General features: G+C 28.9%; 2 protein-coding genes across 3 annotated transcripts in view; one reads left to right on the forward strand and one right to left on the reverse strand.

Moving 5' to 3' along the window:
- The window catches only part of Sptz (zinc finger FYVE-type containing 26 spastizin), a 170,799-nt gene that overhangs the window by 96,447 nt on the left and 54,726 nt on the right, over positions 1–19,626 (reverse strand). The window contains exons 12-13 of the mRNA XM_075366816.1: positions 16,734–16,918; positions 805–939 (exon numbers count right to left, since the gene is read on the reverse strand). Of these exons, the coding sequence (XP_075222931.1) occupies positions 805–939; positions 16,734–16,918 (320 nt within the window). The remainder of the gene's footprint in view (positions 1–804; positions 940–16,733; positions 16,919–19,626) is intronic.
- LOC142325275 (uncharacterized) lies at positions 584–14,558 on the forward strand. 2 transcript variants are annotated; one of them, XM_075366817.1, is made up of 4 exons: positions 584–719; positions 5,789–6,038; positions 9,260–9,479; positions 14,327–14,558. In XM_075366817.1, exons 2-4 carry the CDS (start codon positions 5,871–5,873, stop codon positions 14,527–14,529), a joined length of 591 nt encoding a protein of 196 aa, XP_075222932.1. In that variant the 5' UTR covers positions 584–719; positions 5,789–5,870; the 3' UTR covers positions 14,530–14,558. The 2 variants fall into 2 exon arrangements, with proteins under 2 accessions (XP_075222932.1, XP_075222933.1); XM_075366818.1 differs by lacking the exon at positions 14,327–14,558 and adding an exon at positions 10,192–10,313.

Raw genomic sequence — 19,626 nt, forward strand, 5'->3', positions numbered from 1 at the left:
AATAGAAATTATAGGGAAGGTTAAATTGAATATGAAGAGATGAGTCGATACTCAAGATGGACACTTTAAACAACTGTTGAGATGTAAGAAAATAATTAGTTGACTTTTGAACTTTTATATGTTTGGTTTAATTATTATAATTTCACTGGTATTTTGTCAATAAATGAATCATCTTAAAGGTTTAATGATTTTAAAAAGTGTAAACTAAAACAAATCTATTGCTCACATCTTAAATTCCTGTGTTTTCTTAAAAACTGTAAAATTTAATTTAAAAATTAAAACTATTTTATAGTTTAACCAACTAAATGTAGTTAGTTGGTTAACTAAATGTTGGTTAATTGTAGTAAATTGTAGTTAGTTGATGTAGTAAATGTATATCTCTTGCAATAATTATGGCATTGAAAAAAGGTTTGTAGTTTTTAAGACCTACAATGCAGTTCTAAACAGAAGAATAAAAGTTAAATTAGGTAAGTTATCTTAACTAGGAAATGGTTCTATTGTTTGCTTACAGATTGGTCTTTCTCAAACTGATATTCATACCTTTCTACATCCCAAAAACAAGTTGGGGTATAGAAGTTTTTCATCAATGATGAATTGCATCTAATTTTGTTTTTCAGAGAATATAAAGCTGGTATTAAATTATAACAACGTTTCTACAATTGTTCAGAGTATTATATTAAAAAAAGAAAGCAAAAAATATATTAATTATTTTTTTATTAGTAAGTAATTTTTTATAAAACTATGTAGATACTTTAAAAAAATTATAACAATTATTTATTATAATGAATATTTCACATGGCTCACCTCAAGAGTTGATTTGTTTTCATAAGTAAAAGGAATATTTTCAGCTTTTAAATCTTTTAACCTCTTCTTTAAGTTTTCATATGCAATAATAAAATTAACTTCTACAGCAATTCCATTGTCTTCTAAACCAAATTTCTTAAAATAAGAATAAAAATTAAATTATATTAATTCAGTAAGAAATAGCAAAGCAAGTAAAATATTATTAGAAACAAAAAGAATCAATAAACATTGAATACAAGTTTTAAAGTTATATATATGTAGCCAAATGGTATTTAAACATTTTTTCTTTCGATTATTTATCAATTTTTATCCTCAGTTATAGAGTGATACAAATGTCAGTTCTTCTAAAGTACAGCTATATTTTTATGTACAGTGAGATATTTTTTCACAGCGAGAAATATATACATAATTTTTACAATGGAAATAATATGTAAAAAAATTTGTTATTGGTGTCTGTCCACTGTAAGAGTGATTTCTGTACAATTAACTCTTTGTTGATATTTAACAGCATGTTTACCCCCCCCCCCCACAACAAGGAGTAGAGATGATGGAAGCAATCTTACAAAATCTATCATCAGCAAACAAAACAAATCTCTCCTTAAGACCTTTTTTTTTCTCAGCTCCCCATCTACCGGCATGGCAGGTCGGCCTACCGGTTAGCTCTTTTTGAGAGTATTGCCCTTTTGGACACCACGCCATACCTAGTGTGTCGTGACGTGGTGCCGGGTCTTTTCAGTATTCAGTGTGCTGTTACCTGACTGTTACCCATGGAGTCCTTGGTGGATAATCAGTGCCAACACATTGCAGCATGTTGGACCTCACCAGCAAGGCTGTCCACCCAGTCCTATTCTAGCCAACACCTTGTTTTCTCTCATCGGAGTCCTATCCTTCTCTCCTCTAGGTCCTTAGGACCTAGGATCACATTAAGTGCATTTCTGCTGGACTACACTTGGTCCTAGCATTGAGATAGCTTTCAGATAATGGAACAAAAGGTAATTTTCTTGGAAGGACGATATGCAAACAAGCACCATTCCCTACAAAACCACTGAAATATAAATTTCACCTTGAAAAGACTAAAGATGATTTTAGAAGCTTCTTTGGAACGAACTTTCTGTCCATTCAACTATATGAATACCAATCAATTTTCAAATATATACTCATCAAACACGGAAACATTAAGAAGAATATACTAAAGAATGAATTAATATACTTTTATATTTTAGGTACAGTCTGATAAATGGTATTCCATTTCAAATCATTTTTAACTTAACAACGATCTGCAACTCAATACAGAGTTGCAGATCGTTGTTAAGTTGTTAAAACATGTGACATTCTGATTATTCTTTTTGTAATAAAATTATTATATTCAAGAACTTACAAGAAAAATATCCCTTTAAGTTTAGCATTAATTATTAAAATAACTATTTCTAAAATATTCTCCTAGAATAAAATACTGATACTGTAAAAGACTGTAAATAAAAAGGAGTATTCATTACTACTTAACTAGAATATCCATCAGAAAGAAGTTAGTCCAGCCAGATTTTCATAGCTAATTTAAACTGAATATAAAAACAAATCTGAGGAACCATGTGTAAAACATCACCAAAATATTTTGATCATGTTTTCCAATGGAGGTGATGATATTTTTGAGAGAATTATAATTCAAGATTCTGATGACAGCAGATCAATGAATAAAACATCTTCGTTTGCTAACTATGAAAAAGGCCATAAAAAACCTGTCTTCTTAAATATGCTCAACTATAATAGCAAACTGTTTACTACAGATGCCACCACAATTTGTGAACTCAAGCATAATGAGTAACTAAATTTAAAATAATGAAACAGTATCAGAGATACAAATATAGCAATTTTGTTCAATAGGAAAAAAATGTGTAAAATGCTGGATTCAACTTGAATAACAGATTTAAGTAAATTAATGTACCATTACAATTTCACTTAATACTAAACAAAATTGCATAAAAATGAATGATCACTTGAGAGAAATATAAAAAAAGAGAAATTATTTAGATATGTAAATCAACTGTACTTTGTTAAAAACAGATAAAATACATCTATGGGCAATATGGTTAGAAGTTTTTAGAGAAAAATTATGTTGTTGATATTATTACAGAATAAAAGGAAAACAAATATAATTAAATCATGTTCAATAATAATTATTTAAAATGCAGAAAAAATCTACTAAACATGTCTTCCCATTAATAAGCAAATATTGTATTTTTGTTTCTGATAAAAAAAAAATAAAAAAGGTATTTTTAGAAAAAAATAATTTTTCCAAATTTAAAAAATATAATTTTTTCAATTCATCCGTATTTAAAAAAAATGCATCAATATACTGATGTCATATATAAAAATTTAGTGAACAAAATTCAGCTGTTCATAAAAAACATACAAAAACAAATACATCAACCATATGTGATACTGAAATAAACAGAATTGTATTATGAAAAATATATTACCAAAGTACTTGTACTTGAGTACTTGTATACTAGTACTTCAAATCTATTTAGCTATTTTACTAATAATACATAATGCAGCAAGCAGACCAATTAAAAATTCAATGCAGGTAGAAAATAAAAATAATTATAGCAAATATGTAAAATTTCATGATTATGATAATAGTAATGCATATAATGTTGGTGATAATTATCATGAAAATAATTATAACAAAATGATTAAATCGGAGAAAGCAATTATTATAACAAATTACAACAATTTGTCTAACATTTTTCATAATGACAAAACAGAAATAAAAAGATTCAAAGAATTTAACAAGAACAAATATAAAACTAATATATTTAAAAGGTAAGAAATATTTCAATAAAGTTATTTGGAAAAAACTTTCTCAATTGCATAGAAACAGAAACTGTAAAAATGTAAGGAAATTGGCTTTTCTCAAAGAGGGTTAATGGCTCTTCAATTTTAATAAGATAACCAACTTCAAAAAAGGAGGAGGTTCTCAGTTTTACTGGCATGGCTTTATTTATGTACATACAAGATATATCCTTAACTATTTCTAATGACTGCTTTGTATTCTGTAAAGTGAAATGTTATATTTTTTCGTACATGTAAATTAATGGAAGATTTTTAAGTAAAGGTAACCAACAAAACAAACAATTGAACAAACACTAAACATTTTGAAGATTTTCATTTTTTTGTTTTGCTATCATCAGCACTTCATACTGAATTGTCATAGAAGTGCAGCTTAATATCAAAATAAGTATTTTTGGACCAAAATTCAAGGAAATTAGTTGGAAAATTAGATCATAATACATGTGCTTGCTTTCATCATCTTAGCTGATATTTGGTAGTCTCTTTAAATTTTCCCCAGATTACAATATTATGAGAGTCATCATAAACTAGACTTTTGTCTTCCAGTTCATGTATGAACATGTGGACTAATGTGAAGAGATAATTGACAGTGAAGATATGGGAAGGGGACAGGGGACACTCCAGATGCATTGGCATTTATTACATTCTCTGGTCAGTAATATATCAGAGAAAAAGGTAACATCATCAGTTGCAAAGGTATTATCATAAAGTTTCTCATAAATGACAGAGATCAAACCCTCTTGAAATTTGATGAGATTGTGGTTAGGGAAGATGACTGTCATGTACCCGAGTCTATGACTAGGTCAACACATTTAAAAGAGAGTGTGAAGTTGTAGGAATGAAAGTCACAATAGGTGTTCATTCTTCAGATATGGGTATCAGTTATAGAAGTGCTATCCCATTATAACAAAGCATCTTTAGTTCTGCAGTCTGTGTGAGGTGGATTCCAAGACTTTCAACCCAAGATCAGAAACAGGTCTGAGAGAAAAAGTTGGCAAAGGCTCCGGATGTGATGGAAATCATTTTTTGCAATGAACAGTCACATTTGATGAGACTTGGGTCTATCACTACATGCCAGACTAGAAATCAGCGACTATGTAATGGCATATATGTATGTAATGGCCTATGCCTATGCATTTTAGTCTATTTAGGAGGAAATGCATGTGTTAGCTGAAAAAGTCTTCTCAACCATCTTTTGAGCCTGATAAGATGTATTTCTCATCGACTTACTCCACAAATATTGCACTGTGAAAGATGTGTACTACTGCCAGCTCTTGGATATGTCTGCTGTCACACAGTCTTTAGCCCTCCGGATAACTGAAGGAAATTTACTGGGAAACCTTGGAATATCTCCCATACAGTCCAGATTTATCCCCTGAGATTTCTTTTAGTTTGGGCCATAGAAGGAGACAATGGAAAGACATTGATTCCAGAGCAACAACAAAGTAGAGGAAAACAATGCGATATGAGCTCATGACATCCTCAAACATTTTATGAAGGATCCAAAAACTCCCCACATATAGAGAAAAATATGTAGAAATTCAGGGACACTATGTAGAAAAGCAGTAAATATGCTTTGCATTTAAATTCTGTACTAATAAATGCCAAATACAAAAGTTAAGTTTATATTTGACTGAGCTAGTATCACTATCAAAATACTGATTTCACATCTTTGCAATTCTTTAACTAGTAAGTTATTTACTAGATGTTTGATTTAATGCCAAATTAAAAAAAATCAAAAATTAAGTAACGATTAAAAAAAATTATTTTTATAGTTCCTGTTTAAGTTTGTATTATTAGTAATTTAGTTATTTGAAAAAAAATATTTTACAATTATAGGAAGTTTCAAGATGGCAGAATAAAATTAAGTAAATTAAGCAATTTACATTTTTTCAGAGTTGAAGTGTATATTATGAATGTTATTTACTCAGTTTTTGATATTTATAAAAAGTAGGCTGACAAATGTTACATGTCATACACTCATTTTCTTTGGTCTGTAGTTGTTAAAAGTTACCAATTAAGATGAAAGAATAATGTTTACCAAACTAAAAATACTTTTTCAATGTTATTATTAGTTACAGAATTGCTAAATCTGTATGCACTATTTTACTGTAGAATAATAATAATTTAACAGTTTAACAGAAAAGCAACAAAATTATAATAAAGTACGAAGGAGGCTAAAAACCAAAGTTAATAAAAATAACAATTATACTAAAATGAAGAAAACTGATAAACTAGAAAATAAAGATGTACAAGACATAGTTTATGACTATGATAAATTCAAAGACGAATACTATTTATATGTTGCGTCCTCTCCTGAGAACTCTGATATCCTACTGCGTACAACAAAACCTGTCATTGATGAGCCTGTAGCAAAACGCAATGTAAGTAAAGTAATTTATAAAATGTACACTAAATTTATGTAGGTACCAATTTTTAATGGTAAACTGAATTAAATGTCATTTAATAAAATATATTTACATGATAAACCAGTAATCAAATTAACTAAAACCATTATAGATTCAAATTTATTACTTATTAACAGTAAAAACATCTTGAATTAGGAGGGCCATAAATGCACATAACTAAAAATTTTGTTACATCAGTTAAAACAACCACTAAATCAATATTCACACAACCATATGATTAATGTCATGAGAAAGATGTGATGATATCAAAAGTACTTTGACCTCCTCCACCATGCACAAAATATCAATAGGCAATTCTCCAGAGTTATTACACTGCTCTAAATGAAGCAGTACTTCATCAGATTTCTTTTTAATGATTAAGCAGTTTAGTGCACTATGTAAATAAAATTAATTAAAATTGTTGTCACTAACTTTAACTTTAAATGAAGTCTCATTTTCAACCTTAAAAACCATTTTTTGTTTTTTTTATTATTCTTTTGGTCTAAAAAAAAAATCCCCTCAGTTAAAAGCAAGAGAGGAATTGGGAACTGGTATTATTTGTAGCATAGAGGAATTTGTAACAATGGCAAATTATATAAGTATATAAAGATGTGTTCCCAATGACGCTTTAACTCTACACTAACAACCTCCTGATGCATTCATCATTACATTTCATGCTAAGATGTTAATGGGAAACTGAATAAATTTTACCAGAGTAAGTTAATAGAAGTCTGCTTAGCTGAGAGTTATAAAAGAATCATTAATGGGTGTAAAGAATTTATTGAGCTATACATTAAAATCATATGTTGCTCTGGGTAGGTAAGCTCATATATTGTAACAAAATTCTGTTTGTCACCTTTATTAAAGCCTAAGTCCACATGTTTGCATCCAGTCACCCTAGGTCTATAAGAAGTAAAAAAAAAAAAAAAAAATAACTGGTTGATACATTTAAAAGTTATGAAAAATGACCCAATCGATGGGCAAAACCAATTCTATTGGTTTCTACACTAATCTCACTTTGTTTTAAGACATGAATATACCAAATAGCAATTCACCTCTTATAAAATGTAGGTAAAATAACTACCATACCGTGCAGCTGCTGAACAAGCCCAAAGAAAAAGTTTTTTAAAAGTGCTTTTTTCAAAAAAGAATTTTAAAGCAGATTAAAAAGTAAAAATAAAGTTTGTCATGTTGCAAAATGGCTTAATTATTCTCACTGTTCATAAAGATAAGATTTATAAAATTTGTACTATTATTTAGACTCATTATATTTATTATATTTGTATTTAATATTTGATGCATTAAATTTAAATAATTTCATTAAATTACATAAAAAAGGAAAAAAATATTAACAAGAAATTAATTTCTCATTAAATATTAATATTTTATACACTACTACTGAAGCATAAATAAATTACCTTTATTTGATACATGATTTTATGATATAAAATACATTTTGATTTTTTACCATTTACTTCCTATTAAAATTTTATTATAAATGATTAATAAATAAATTAATTATTATAAATTAAAATAATAAATGATTATACTGGCTCTCTGGGAATGACCTTATATATAAAATTTTATGTGAAAAATCATTTACAAGATTTGATCTGGAAGGACAGACAATGCAAGTTAAATAAATGTTTTTAAAAAAGGTTTATTTTATTATTTACAAATATAATTTTTGTAATAAAACCTGGTGATTTAAAGAATCACTGATAACAGAAACAAGTTTAATAGAAAAATTTAGTTACTTTTAACAACCCCAAATACTAAAATTAATAAATGTTAATATAATAATATTATTAAAGAACATATTTAGTTTTAATTTTCTTTTTGTTAAGATTTCTGTCATTATACTAGGCCTCAATATTGAGAATTGAAGTGACAAACCTTCCCTTAAAAAAAATTATAGTTTTTTAAAAATCTTTTCATAGTAAAATATTTTTATCCTATTGCAAGTCACAATCATGGGTATAATTAAATGAAATAATTTTATAAAAAAATAAATACATTAATATAATAAAGATGCAAAGGGGCCAAATATAGTGATCAGATTTAATCCAGTTCCTCTTTCTGATGCTCTAATTGAAGAGAGAGTTTACAGTTACAATTTTTCTCACTTTTCTTCAAGTCAATACTCAGCTGCCTGCAGTGGTTTTGAATTAGTCCCTTCTGAATGACAAGAAGGGATATCATGTAATCTGTTGTAGTTAAAATTTTGAATACAGGCATATTTGTTAATATAGCAGATAATTAAGCAATTAAAAATTTTAAATTGTCTTTCCAAATAATCATGTTAGGAGAATTATAAAATTCCTGACATTCTTTTTCTTTACTGAACCAGAGCCAATTAAATTATAGATTTACATGCTGACAGTTTTTCATTTTTTGAGCAGCCCAGCTTTTCTTGGATATACAAAAAAAAAAATTACACATAGATCAACTAATAACTAATAGCAATTGTAAGTTCAACACCAACTGACTGACTACTTGTATGTTGCAGCCACCATACTGATTTCTCATTTACTTTAATTATATATCAAATACTTTACAAAGGTCTCCCATTTTTTTTGTTCAGGAGCCAAGTAATTTTTTTTTTTAATAATCCTGCTTTATTCAAATTAATTCACCCACAAGCTTGAAGCTTCTGCATGAGAATATGCTGAGGAAATTTCATAGCAAATGGAAAAATACCAAGTAAAATATCCCTGTAGATAATTTGGTAATTACCAATGGCAGTGGTATTAAAATATTTTTATTTGATTACAAAGTAACTGAAATTAAAAAGTTACATTGTTTTAAAAAAAAGAAGGAACAGAGATATGATTCAGATCTATAAAGCTGCTTTAACAGAATGATACTTTTAACAGATATTATTATGTCTACAACAGACTGGAAAAGAACAAACAGAAAAATGCAATATAACAAATAATACACACAATAAAAGCTATTGTAAAAAAAAAATGACAAAATATTTCAGAACATTTTTACCCAGACAGGAACATGAAATAAAAATCTTTTCAGAATAAATACACTTAACATGGCTTGAGAATTGTAAACACATATTATTTATTACACATCTTTTAATTGTATAAATTATATATTACTTTATTTAAAAAAACATTTATTAAATGTGTAAATTTACTTTTTGTAGTGCTGTATATTAAAAAAATATTTACTTTAAATTCTAGATAATTAAACAACTATTTAAATTAATGAATATTGAATTTAATAAAAGATGTCCAGAAAGTATAAAGTATAACATAAACGATATAACATGCATATTTACAGAACTGAAATATATTAAAACAACAGAAGGTAATAAAATATTAATAAAACACATTAAAAAAACTATAATCTTCTGGTTCATAATTTATTTATTAATTGGGATTCCACTGTGGATATGGCAAGGTAAGAACTGTTTTGCAGATTATATTAAGTAAATATTCATATAAGTTATTTTCCATTTCAGAAAAAAATTGTAAATATTTAGGCCTATTTTATTTAAAAACATAAACTTTTTAAGCAGCAAAGTAAAAATAAACCAAATTAATTAAACGCATTTTCAAAACTCATTCTGTAAAATTTTCAGTCATTCTTGCTGCAATCTTTTAAAAAATGGTGCTGCTATTCTCTCTTTTATCAATTGTTTCATATTTGTCAGCTGATATTGCTGGCAGTTTTAGTGAGGAAAAGAGACATGCATTTAATAAACTTTTGTGTATTTTAAGTTTAAATTGATCATAATGCGTGAGCAGGTAAAATGCAATTCATTTTTAGATACATGGAAAATAACAAATTGCTGTCAATTTTAATGGATTTATGATTTTTAGCTATTAGATTGTGGGCAAACGTTGGAACAATGACTTTTTAAATGTTCACCGCATCTTTTAAGTTGTTTAATGTGGAATAATATTCTGAAATCTGAGCAGTTTAATTTATATATTTCAGGAGTAGAGTTTTTTGTGACTGTATTTTATGTGTAAAAGTTTGTTTTGCTTTTTGGTCTGAAACTCCTATTGGTTTTTTAAAATTTATTTTAAAAAGCATATTTTTTAAAATTTATAAGCTATTTATAAGTCATTATTGATATTCTTTGGCATGATGTATTTTTTTTGTGTAGGATTGTATCAATGGATGTGCTGCTATAAATGTGGGCAAAGTATCCTGTAAAATTGAAATTTTCTATATTGTCTTCACATGACTTGTATGAGTTAAGTAATCTCTGAAGTGAACAATAGTGACTGTCATTGATAGATTTCTATACATTATGGAAAGTGTTTTTTTGTTGGTTACATTTTGGGATAATGAGATCAAAAAATGTCATTTACTTATTGTATTTGTAATTTTATTTTTTAAATCTTATTTAATTTAAATTCTTTTTAAATTTAAATCTTTATTTAAATTTTATTTTTTTAAATCAGCAGTAATTTTTAATTGCGGTATATTTTATTTTTTTAATGATTGTTCACAATGTCTTATTACTATGCACAATAATGATATATATATTTTCAACTGTTTTCTTGCTGCTGTCTGGGCTGTGATAGATGTCTAATTAAATATCTTTACTTAATAATAACATGTGTGCGTATGACATTGTATAGTAAGCATGTTTTGTTAAATCACTGTGTCCATTTATTTTTCAAACCTTTAGAATCAGGTATAGGTGGTGTTACTGTGTTAAATTTCTTTTTAGTGTAAAATTTAAAATGAAATCAAATTTAATGAATATTTTTTTTTTTTTTTTTTTGTCTTCAGTCGTTTGACTGGTTTGATGCAGCTCTCCAAGATTCCCTATCTAGTGCTAGTCGTTTCATTTCAGTATACCCTCTACATCCTACATCCCCAACAATTTGTTTTACATACTCCAAACGTGGCCTGCCTACACAATTTTTTCCTTCTACCTGTCCTTCTAATATTAAAGCGACTATTCCAGGATGCCTTAGTATGTGGCCTATAAGTCTGTCTCTTCTTTTAACTATATTTTTCCAAATGCTTCTTTCTTCATCTATTTGCCGCAATACCTCTTCATTTGTCACTTTATCCACCCATCTGATTTTTAACATTCTCCTATAGCACCACATTTCAAAAGCTTCTAATCTTTTCTTCTCAGATACTCTGATTGTCCAAGTTTCACTTCCATATAAAGCGACACTCCAAACATACACTTTCAAAATTCGTTTCCTGACATTTAAATTAATTTTTGATGTAAACAAATTATATTTCTTACTGAAGGCTAGTTTAGCTTGTGCTATTCGGCATTTTATATCGCTCCTGCTTCGTCCATCTTTAGTAATTTTACTTCCCAAATAACAAAATTCTTCTACCTCCATAATCTTTTCTCCTCCTATTTTCACATTCAGTGGTCCATCTTTGTTATTTCTACTACATTTCATTACTTTTGTTTTCTTCTTGTTTATTTTCATGCGATAGTTTTTGCGTAGGACTTCATCTATGCCGTTCATTGTTTCTTCTAAATCCTTTTTACTCTCGGCTAGAATTACTATATCATCAGCAAATCGTAGCATCTTTATCTTTTCACCTTGTACTGTTACTCCGAATCTAAATTGTTCTTTAACATCATTAACTGCTAGTTCCATGTAAAGATTAAAAAGTAACGGAGATAGGGAACATCCTTGTCGGACTCCCTTTCTTATTAGGGCTTCTTTCTTATGTTCTTCAATTGTTATTGTTGCTGTTTGGTTCCTGTACATGTTAGCAATTGTTCTTCTATCTCTGTATTTGAACCCTAATTTTTTTAAAATGCTGAACATTTTATTCCAGTCTACGTTATCGAAAGCCTTTTCTAGGTCTATAAACGCCAAGTATGTTGGTTTGTTTTTCTTTAATCTTCCTTCTACTATTAATCTGAGGCCTAAAATTGCTTCCCTTGTCCCTATACTTTTCCTGAAACCAAATTGGTCTTCTCCTAACACTTCTTCCACTCTCCTCTCAATTCTTCTGTATAAAATTCTAGTTAAGATTTTTGATGCATGACTAGTTAAACTAATTGTTCTGTATTCTTCACATTTATCTGCCCCTGCTTTCTTTGGTATCATAACTATAACACTTTTTTTGAAGTCTGATGGAAATTTCCCATTTTCATAAATATTACACACCAGTTTGTATAATCTATCAATCGCTTCCTCACCTGCACTGCGCAGTAATTCTACAGGTATTCCGTCTATTCCAGGAGCCTTTCTGCCATTTAAATCTTTTAATGCTTTCTTAAATTCAGATCTCAGTATTGTTTCTCCCATTTCATCCTCCTCAACTTCCTCTTCTTCCTCTATAACACCATTTTCTAATTCATTTCCTCCGTATAACTCTTCAATATATTCCACCCATCTATCGACTTTACCTTTCGTATTATATATTGGTGTACCATCTTTGTTTAACACATTATTAGATTTTAATTTATGTACCCCAAAATTTTCCTTAACTTTCCTGTATGCTCCGTCTATTTTACCAATGTTCATTTCTCTTTCCACTTCTGAACACTTTTCTTTAATCCACTCTTCTTTCACCAGTTTGCACTTCCTGTTTATAGCATTTCTTAATTTCCGATAGTTCCTTTTACTTTCTTCATCACTAGCATTCTTATATTTTCTACGTTCATCCATCAGCTGCAATATATCGTCTGAAACCCAAGGTTTTCTACCGGTTCTCTTTATTCCGCCTAAGTTTGCTTCTGCTGATTTAAGAATTTCCTTTTTAACATTCTCCCATTCTTCTTCTACATTTTCTACCTTATCTTTTTTACTCAGACCTCTTGCGATGTCCTCCTCAAAAATCTTCTTTACCTCCTCTTCCTCAAGCTTCTCTAAATTCCACCGATTCATCTGACACCTTTTCTTCAGGTTTTTAAACCCCAATCTACATTTCATTATCACCAAATTATGATCGCTATCAATGTCTGCTCCAGGGTAAGTTTTGCAGTCAACGAGTTGATTTCTAAATCTTTGCTTAACCATGATATAATCTATCTGATACCTTCCAGTATCGCCTGGCTTTTTCCAAGTGTATATTCTTCTATTATGATTTTTAAATTGGGTGTTGGCAATTACTAAATTATACTTTGTGCAAAATTCTATAAGTCGGTCCCCTCTTTCATTCCTTTTGCCCAGCCCGTATTCACCCACTATATTTCCTTCCTTGCCTTTTCCAATGCTTGCATTCCAATCTCCAACTATTATTAAATTTTCATCTCCTTTTACGTGTTTAATTGCTTCATCAATCTCTTCGTATACACACTCTACCTCATCATCATCATGGGCGCTTGTAGGCATATAGACGTTAACAATCGTTGTCGGTTTAGGTTTTGATTTTATCCTTATTACAATGATTCTATCGCTATGCGTTTTGAAATACTCCACTCTCCTCCCTATCTTCTTGTTCATCACGAAACCTACTCCTGCCTGCCCATTATTTGACGCTGAGTTAATTACTCTAAAATCACCTGACCAAAAGTCGCCTTCCTCTTCCCACCGAACCTCACTAATTCCTACTATATCCACATTTGTCCTACCCATTTCCCTTTTTAAATTTTCTAGCCTACCAACCTATTTCAAGCTTCTAAATTCCACGCTCCGACTCGTAGAATGTTATTTTTTAATTTTCTGGTGACCCCTTCCTTAGTAGTCCCCACCCGGAGATCCGAACGGGGGACTATTTAATTGAATATAAATGAATATAAACATAATGAATATAAACATTTAAAACTTGCTTCTTGTTAAATAGCAGTGCAAGTAATATTTAATAGTTATATTAATTTTAGTAGCACTCTTTATGCAGATCCCATGCAAATGAATGAAACTGTTTAAATGAATGAAGTAAATATTTAGAAACTAATAATTTGGAAATGCAATAAAAACTGAATTTATTTTTATGTAGTGTTATTTAAAATAACTAAGACTTTGACTTTACTGTGTGAATGTAAATTTTTACATAATAAATTTGCTTTTGATAAGCACATTTCAGCAAAAATATAGTTAAGTAAAATGACTGACATGTTTTTTTACTATGTTGTCCATATAAAAGTAAACTAAGATTTTGCTGTATGTACAAATTGCAAGGTACTTAAAGACGACACAGGATAAAAGATATGCATAATAACATCAAAAAATAAATGAAGTACAAGAATAAAAATTACATTATAGATTAACAGTCTAAACCCAAATATGCTAAGAACAATACAAATAGACTAAACCCATAAATAAATATATATAAAAATATTTCTATGCAATAAATGTCAACAGGTTGGTGCTGTTGCTGTACACCATTTAGAGTATGTAAAAATCCTGAAGCTATAATGTTAGAAACAAAAGTATTTTTATCAAATAACAGACCAGGCATATACATAGATAAGCGTGGAATTAGGCATGAATATCAACCAAGAGAAGAAGAAGTATATGAATACATAAAATTATGTAAGAAGATGGAATGGATTCAGTTTGATTAAAAAAAATTACACTAAGTAAAAGTATTCTATATTTGACTATATTAAAAAATAAGTAATGTTAAAAAATAAATAGTAAATTTTTTTATAGTTTATTATTTTACATTCATTACAAGTTATGAAACATAATTCAATAAAAATAATAATACATAAATAATGCCCAACTCATCTTTTCTTAACATATTTTCAAGATTACTAGATTAATTGAATTATAAATACAAATTTAATTATAAAAATTTGAATTGAACTGAATTATAAATAAAATTAAATAGAAATATAATTCAACACAACTGGGAATGAAAATTTAAAAAAAAAGCTGACAACACCAGTTGTAGTACTTTCCAATCACGCAACTTTTTTTATGCACGGCTTATACACAACTTAATTAAAAATATTTATAATTTTATTTAAATATAATACTTTTTGTTTATTTAATTCAATGATTCTAACTAAAGTGAGCACGCACACTGTATTTCATTCATGCGGGTGTGGTGGTACTAGTGGCTACTTTAAATACTTTTTTTACACTTTAAATATTATTCATTTATTTAATTCTCACCTGTGACATCATAATATAGCAGACAACTGCTAAAGCTGTACATCAGTGCTACAACAGTACTCCTTGTGGGATTGACGCATTATAGCCATTAGTTTATTTAGAGCATTTTTTGAGGTGAGGAGGGTGTGATTTTGCGAAATTTTTTTTTGAAATATTACTATTTCTTAACTGTTACAAATGTGCTTAAGAAAAATAAGACTTAATTAGGCAAAATCTCAAGGTACTTGCTGAGGGTGACCTTGCTTCCTCTCCCCCTTGACCTTTTAAATTGAAAATTTAATGACATCAATTCTCCATATACAGTTTGGTCAGCTTATACAGTTTGAGTTTGGTCAAAATTGGTCCAGTAGTTATGAAGATATAAGGTTTTAGAGGGCGAGACTGAACACAAATGTACATCTAAAATCTGGAAAATTTCCATCTGGAGGTTTTTGGGAATTTAGTTGTCAAAACATCAAGATCCAGTGAATACCGATTATGTCCAAATTGGACTGATTACAGCTCTGCTACAGTGCTAAATGGGTAAGTAAAAATAGTTAAGCAAAAGTGAAGTATAAAGATACCAATAATGGATGGCAGTGTTCATGTTGTTTTTTTAACTAAAGAGTAGGATCAATGAGCAGACTCAAAGAAATATAAAATCTGATAAAAAAGGAAACTAATCACTTGGCAAACAAACACATTTTATTACACGAACTATTCAACATTTATCAGGCATACATATTTTTGTAAACAAAAGTATTAAAAGGTCTATCAGGTTCTACAGTCTTGGAAGCAATTTTACAGAAAGATTTGTAGTAGTCACATTGTGCTAAGTCACATTGTGCTAAGACATGTAGTAGTTAGAAAGATTTGAGGAAAGAACCAAGAACCAATAATGAAGAAATTTTTGTGAAGTCACTAGGGACACTTTAAAACGTTGATAGTAAGCTTAATACAAATTGCTTTCATTATTGTTATTTTTTAAGAGAAAAACTTCTGCATTACATCAGTGATTAGATATAAAAGATTTTTTTTCACAGATAATGCTATCTCTGTCTTACAAACAGGTGTAAATTAAAAAAAAATCAATTTCAGTAGGTAAGTTTTTATTAAATGACTTATATTTTTTAAACGTTGCAATTACATTGGTTATGATGTCATGCCCAACTCATCTTTTCTTAAGCTTTCCTATACATCTCATTTACCTTTCACTATAAAAATATTTAGGCAGTCTTATCAAGCAGCCAAATGTTAAATCAATATCTTCTGGAATACAATCCAGGATTCCAAACAATTGTATTCATTATGAATCTTCAATTTTTATACAGGTCTTAATTTCAATTCTGTAGTTTGAATCCTTTTGTACAATCTAGTAATGAAACAACACTTGATATTGTGGGTGTTTTTGTAATTGTTATGGGACAATAAATGTAAAAAGTTCAAAACGAAGAAAGCTTTTTATTTTTAACATGTTGGAACCTATGCTATTCAGACTATTTTTTTGACAATTTGCCTAGGATAGTGGTTATATGGTAACAAAAATTTTGGACTGAAATCATTAATTTAAATCAATAGAAGTACAACTAAAAATATTACCCTGAAAAACAAGAAAATTCAGGTCAACATATAAGGAACAAATAATTAATGACATGGAAATAAAACCAACCTTTATTACAGCAGAAGCACTATCAATATCTTTTAGGGCAAGGAAATAAGTAGTAAGGCTACGTGGTGAAGCAAGCATCAAATTTATCAACGTACATGAAACTGGTATAGTTGATTTTCTACTGTTTTTCCTTTTCTTTGTTTTCCGAACTTTTGCAGTACTACCACCTCCACTACATCCAACTCCTGAAATCATAAGTTAAAATATTTACAAAATTAAATAAGCTGTATCAGAAGTAAATTTGCTATAAATCTTTATTTTAGAAGGATTATAAAGAATTAATCTTGATTTTAATGATTAATTCACCATATGTTTGAAGCTGTATGCATGTCTAGAATATGAAAGGGATTTTTGTAGTAGCTAAGTCTGATAGGAATTAAAACCTGGGATGTTTGGTTTTATCTACCAGATGCAAAGTTGAGGTGCACCACTCCACCACAGAGGTGGAGTGATGCATTATCATAGCACATTTTAGTGCTATGATAATAGGGTATTTGTTAATAATGCAAGGTCAAATTAAGAGGTGGGACTTCAACCTGCAACCTGCCTCAGGGGTTTTTGTAGCCCATGGACTCATAAAAATAATCTTACTTTAATACTTGTGTAATTATAAAATAATTCTGAAAGAATTAAATAAATCACTGGATACCAATTTTATATAGTTTCATTTGTTATCTGTCAAGTTTGTAATAAATTAGCTACAGTAGTAAACACTGCAGAACTGAATTTAGTGAATATGTAACAATTTGCTAAGGCAAATCTAACAATCTAATAAGTAAATAGTATAACTGTTATACAAATAAATAATTATAGAAGAAAGGATTGAAATATGATAAAAACTAAAAATGTCCTTTTGGATTAGAACAGTATAGATCTATAAAAACAACATAAATATTTGTATAATAGGTTAAAATATTGTACGTAATGGATTTCAGCCCACTACTGAATGCAGGTTGGAATTACTGTCTTGATGATGAAGTAAGATTGAAGATCCCTAGATTAAGAAATAGTTTTGAAAGGGGGCATTAACACAAATTTTAGGGTATCACTGGATTGGTGATTGATATAACCTCAACAGATAATGGTAAAACCTTGCTTAACTGAAAACTGGATAAACAGGAGAAGGATTAGATAGTTAAAATTCAATTTAGTTAATAAGTCGAAGAAAACAAATAATTTATATTATTAAACAGCAAATATAAAATACAAATATTACAAGCTTTCATATTTTTAACTTGTAAAAGATTTGTTTGAATAAACTATTCATGAATCATTGCATTATAATCTCTAAAGACTGGATTCAATCAGGATGTTTATGAAAAAAAATTTACATAATAATCTTAAAAATAATGAATATAATTCATTATTCTTAACATTACTTTCTTTCTTTTTCCTGTTTAGCCTCCGGTAATTACCTTTCAGATAATACTTAACAGGATGAATGAGGATGATATATATAAGTGTAAATGAAGTGTAGTTGTACAGGTAGTTGTAGTGTAGGTTGTACAGTCTCAGTCACCGGTATCCACGATCTCTAGTATTCAAAATAACTGACTTTACTAGGACTTGAACGCTGGAACTCTCTTCCAAATCAGCTGATTTGGGAAGACGTGGTGTGGGTTCATTCTTAACATTACTGCATCTACTGGACATAACTTGACCTTACTGTTTAGAAGATGAGTCAATTAATTAATTATCAGGATAACAAATAAAAGGGCTGGCTTTTGCAGCAGATTATCAGAATTTGAACTTTCTTCACTGCTTATTGAAAAATTTTATTCATTTGTTGACCATTTACAAATTAAAAACTTGTAGAGTTTGATGAACAAAATAAAAACAATTTCCATCATATGCAAACATTAATTAGACTAATTACTTGTGCATTCTTATACAAATTTCGGTCTAAAATTACATGATAATTACACTCAAAATACATCTTTAGTAATTATTAGTAATCCCAATTCTTTAAAAATAAAATATTCCATTACTCTTGGCCGTGTCCTGTTCCAGTCATAACAAAACCAAACTCACTTAAGATATGCCTTAATTGTAAACAACAGTTGTACTTACTAATGAAATTAAACTCATTACTAAACTCATTTTAGATAAACTACTGTATTAACAGGCATTCACAATAACTTAAGTCACCAATTCATAGTCCTTTTAATTACAACAACCATCAATTTAACCAAACCTAACTCTTCATTATCATCAGGAATGCATCTTGGCTATTGGAACAGTGACTTAAACATCTTGTTTGAACAATTTCAATTTCATCCAAATATCTACAAGCCCAGACTCCACACCCACACATCAGTACAGTCTCGATCACTGCATTAAATAATTTAACAATAACCAGTCACTCATCATATTTACTTCTAAACAAAATCTAATTAACCAGCATAACTCACTATGCCTTAAAAATCATATGTTTATTAACTTGATAAAGTATACCTGAAGTAGAAAAGGGTATCCCCAAGTAGGTGTAAACATTAGAAATCAATACTTTCTCACCTCTGTAGAAAAAGCTTAAGGATTTTTTATTTTGTTACATTCCCTAAAAATTATGACTTTAGTTTTTTTAATATTGACCTCTAATTAATTTTCCCTGCAATACACAAAGAGCATTAAGTTATCTTTCAAAAGAGAACAAGGTTATCAGCAAATAGCAATACAAGTTTATATATAAGAAAAAGAAAAAGCAAAGATGAAATGGGAACCCTTTGTAAAACCCCCTTGGTAACAACTATGTGCATTAGTATATTGGTTGTTAACTTGAGCAGTAGTTTTTCTTTACTGTATGTGCTTCTAATCATTTTAATTAATTTTCTACTAACACCATAGCTGAAGGTTTAGATCAAAGTAACTCATGGTAAATACTGTCAAATGATTT

The sequence above is a fragment of the Lycorma delicatula genome, chromosome 5 (assembly GCF_047948215.1).
Source record: "Lycorma delicatula isolate Av1 chromosome 5, ASM4794821v1, whole genome shotgun sequence".
NCBI classification, from domain to species: domain Eukaryota; kingdom Metazoa; phylum Arthropoda; class Insecta; order Hemiptera; family Fulgoridae; genus Lycorma; species Lycorma delicatula.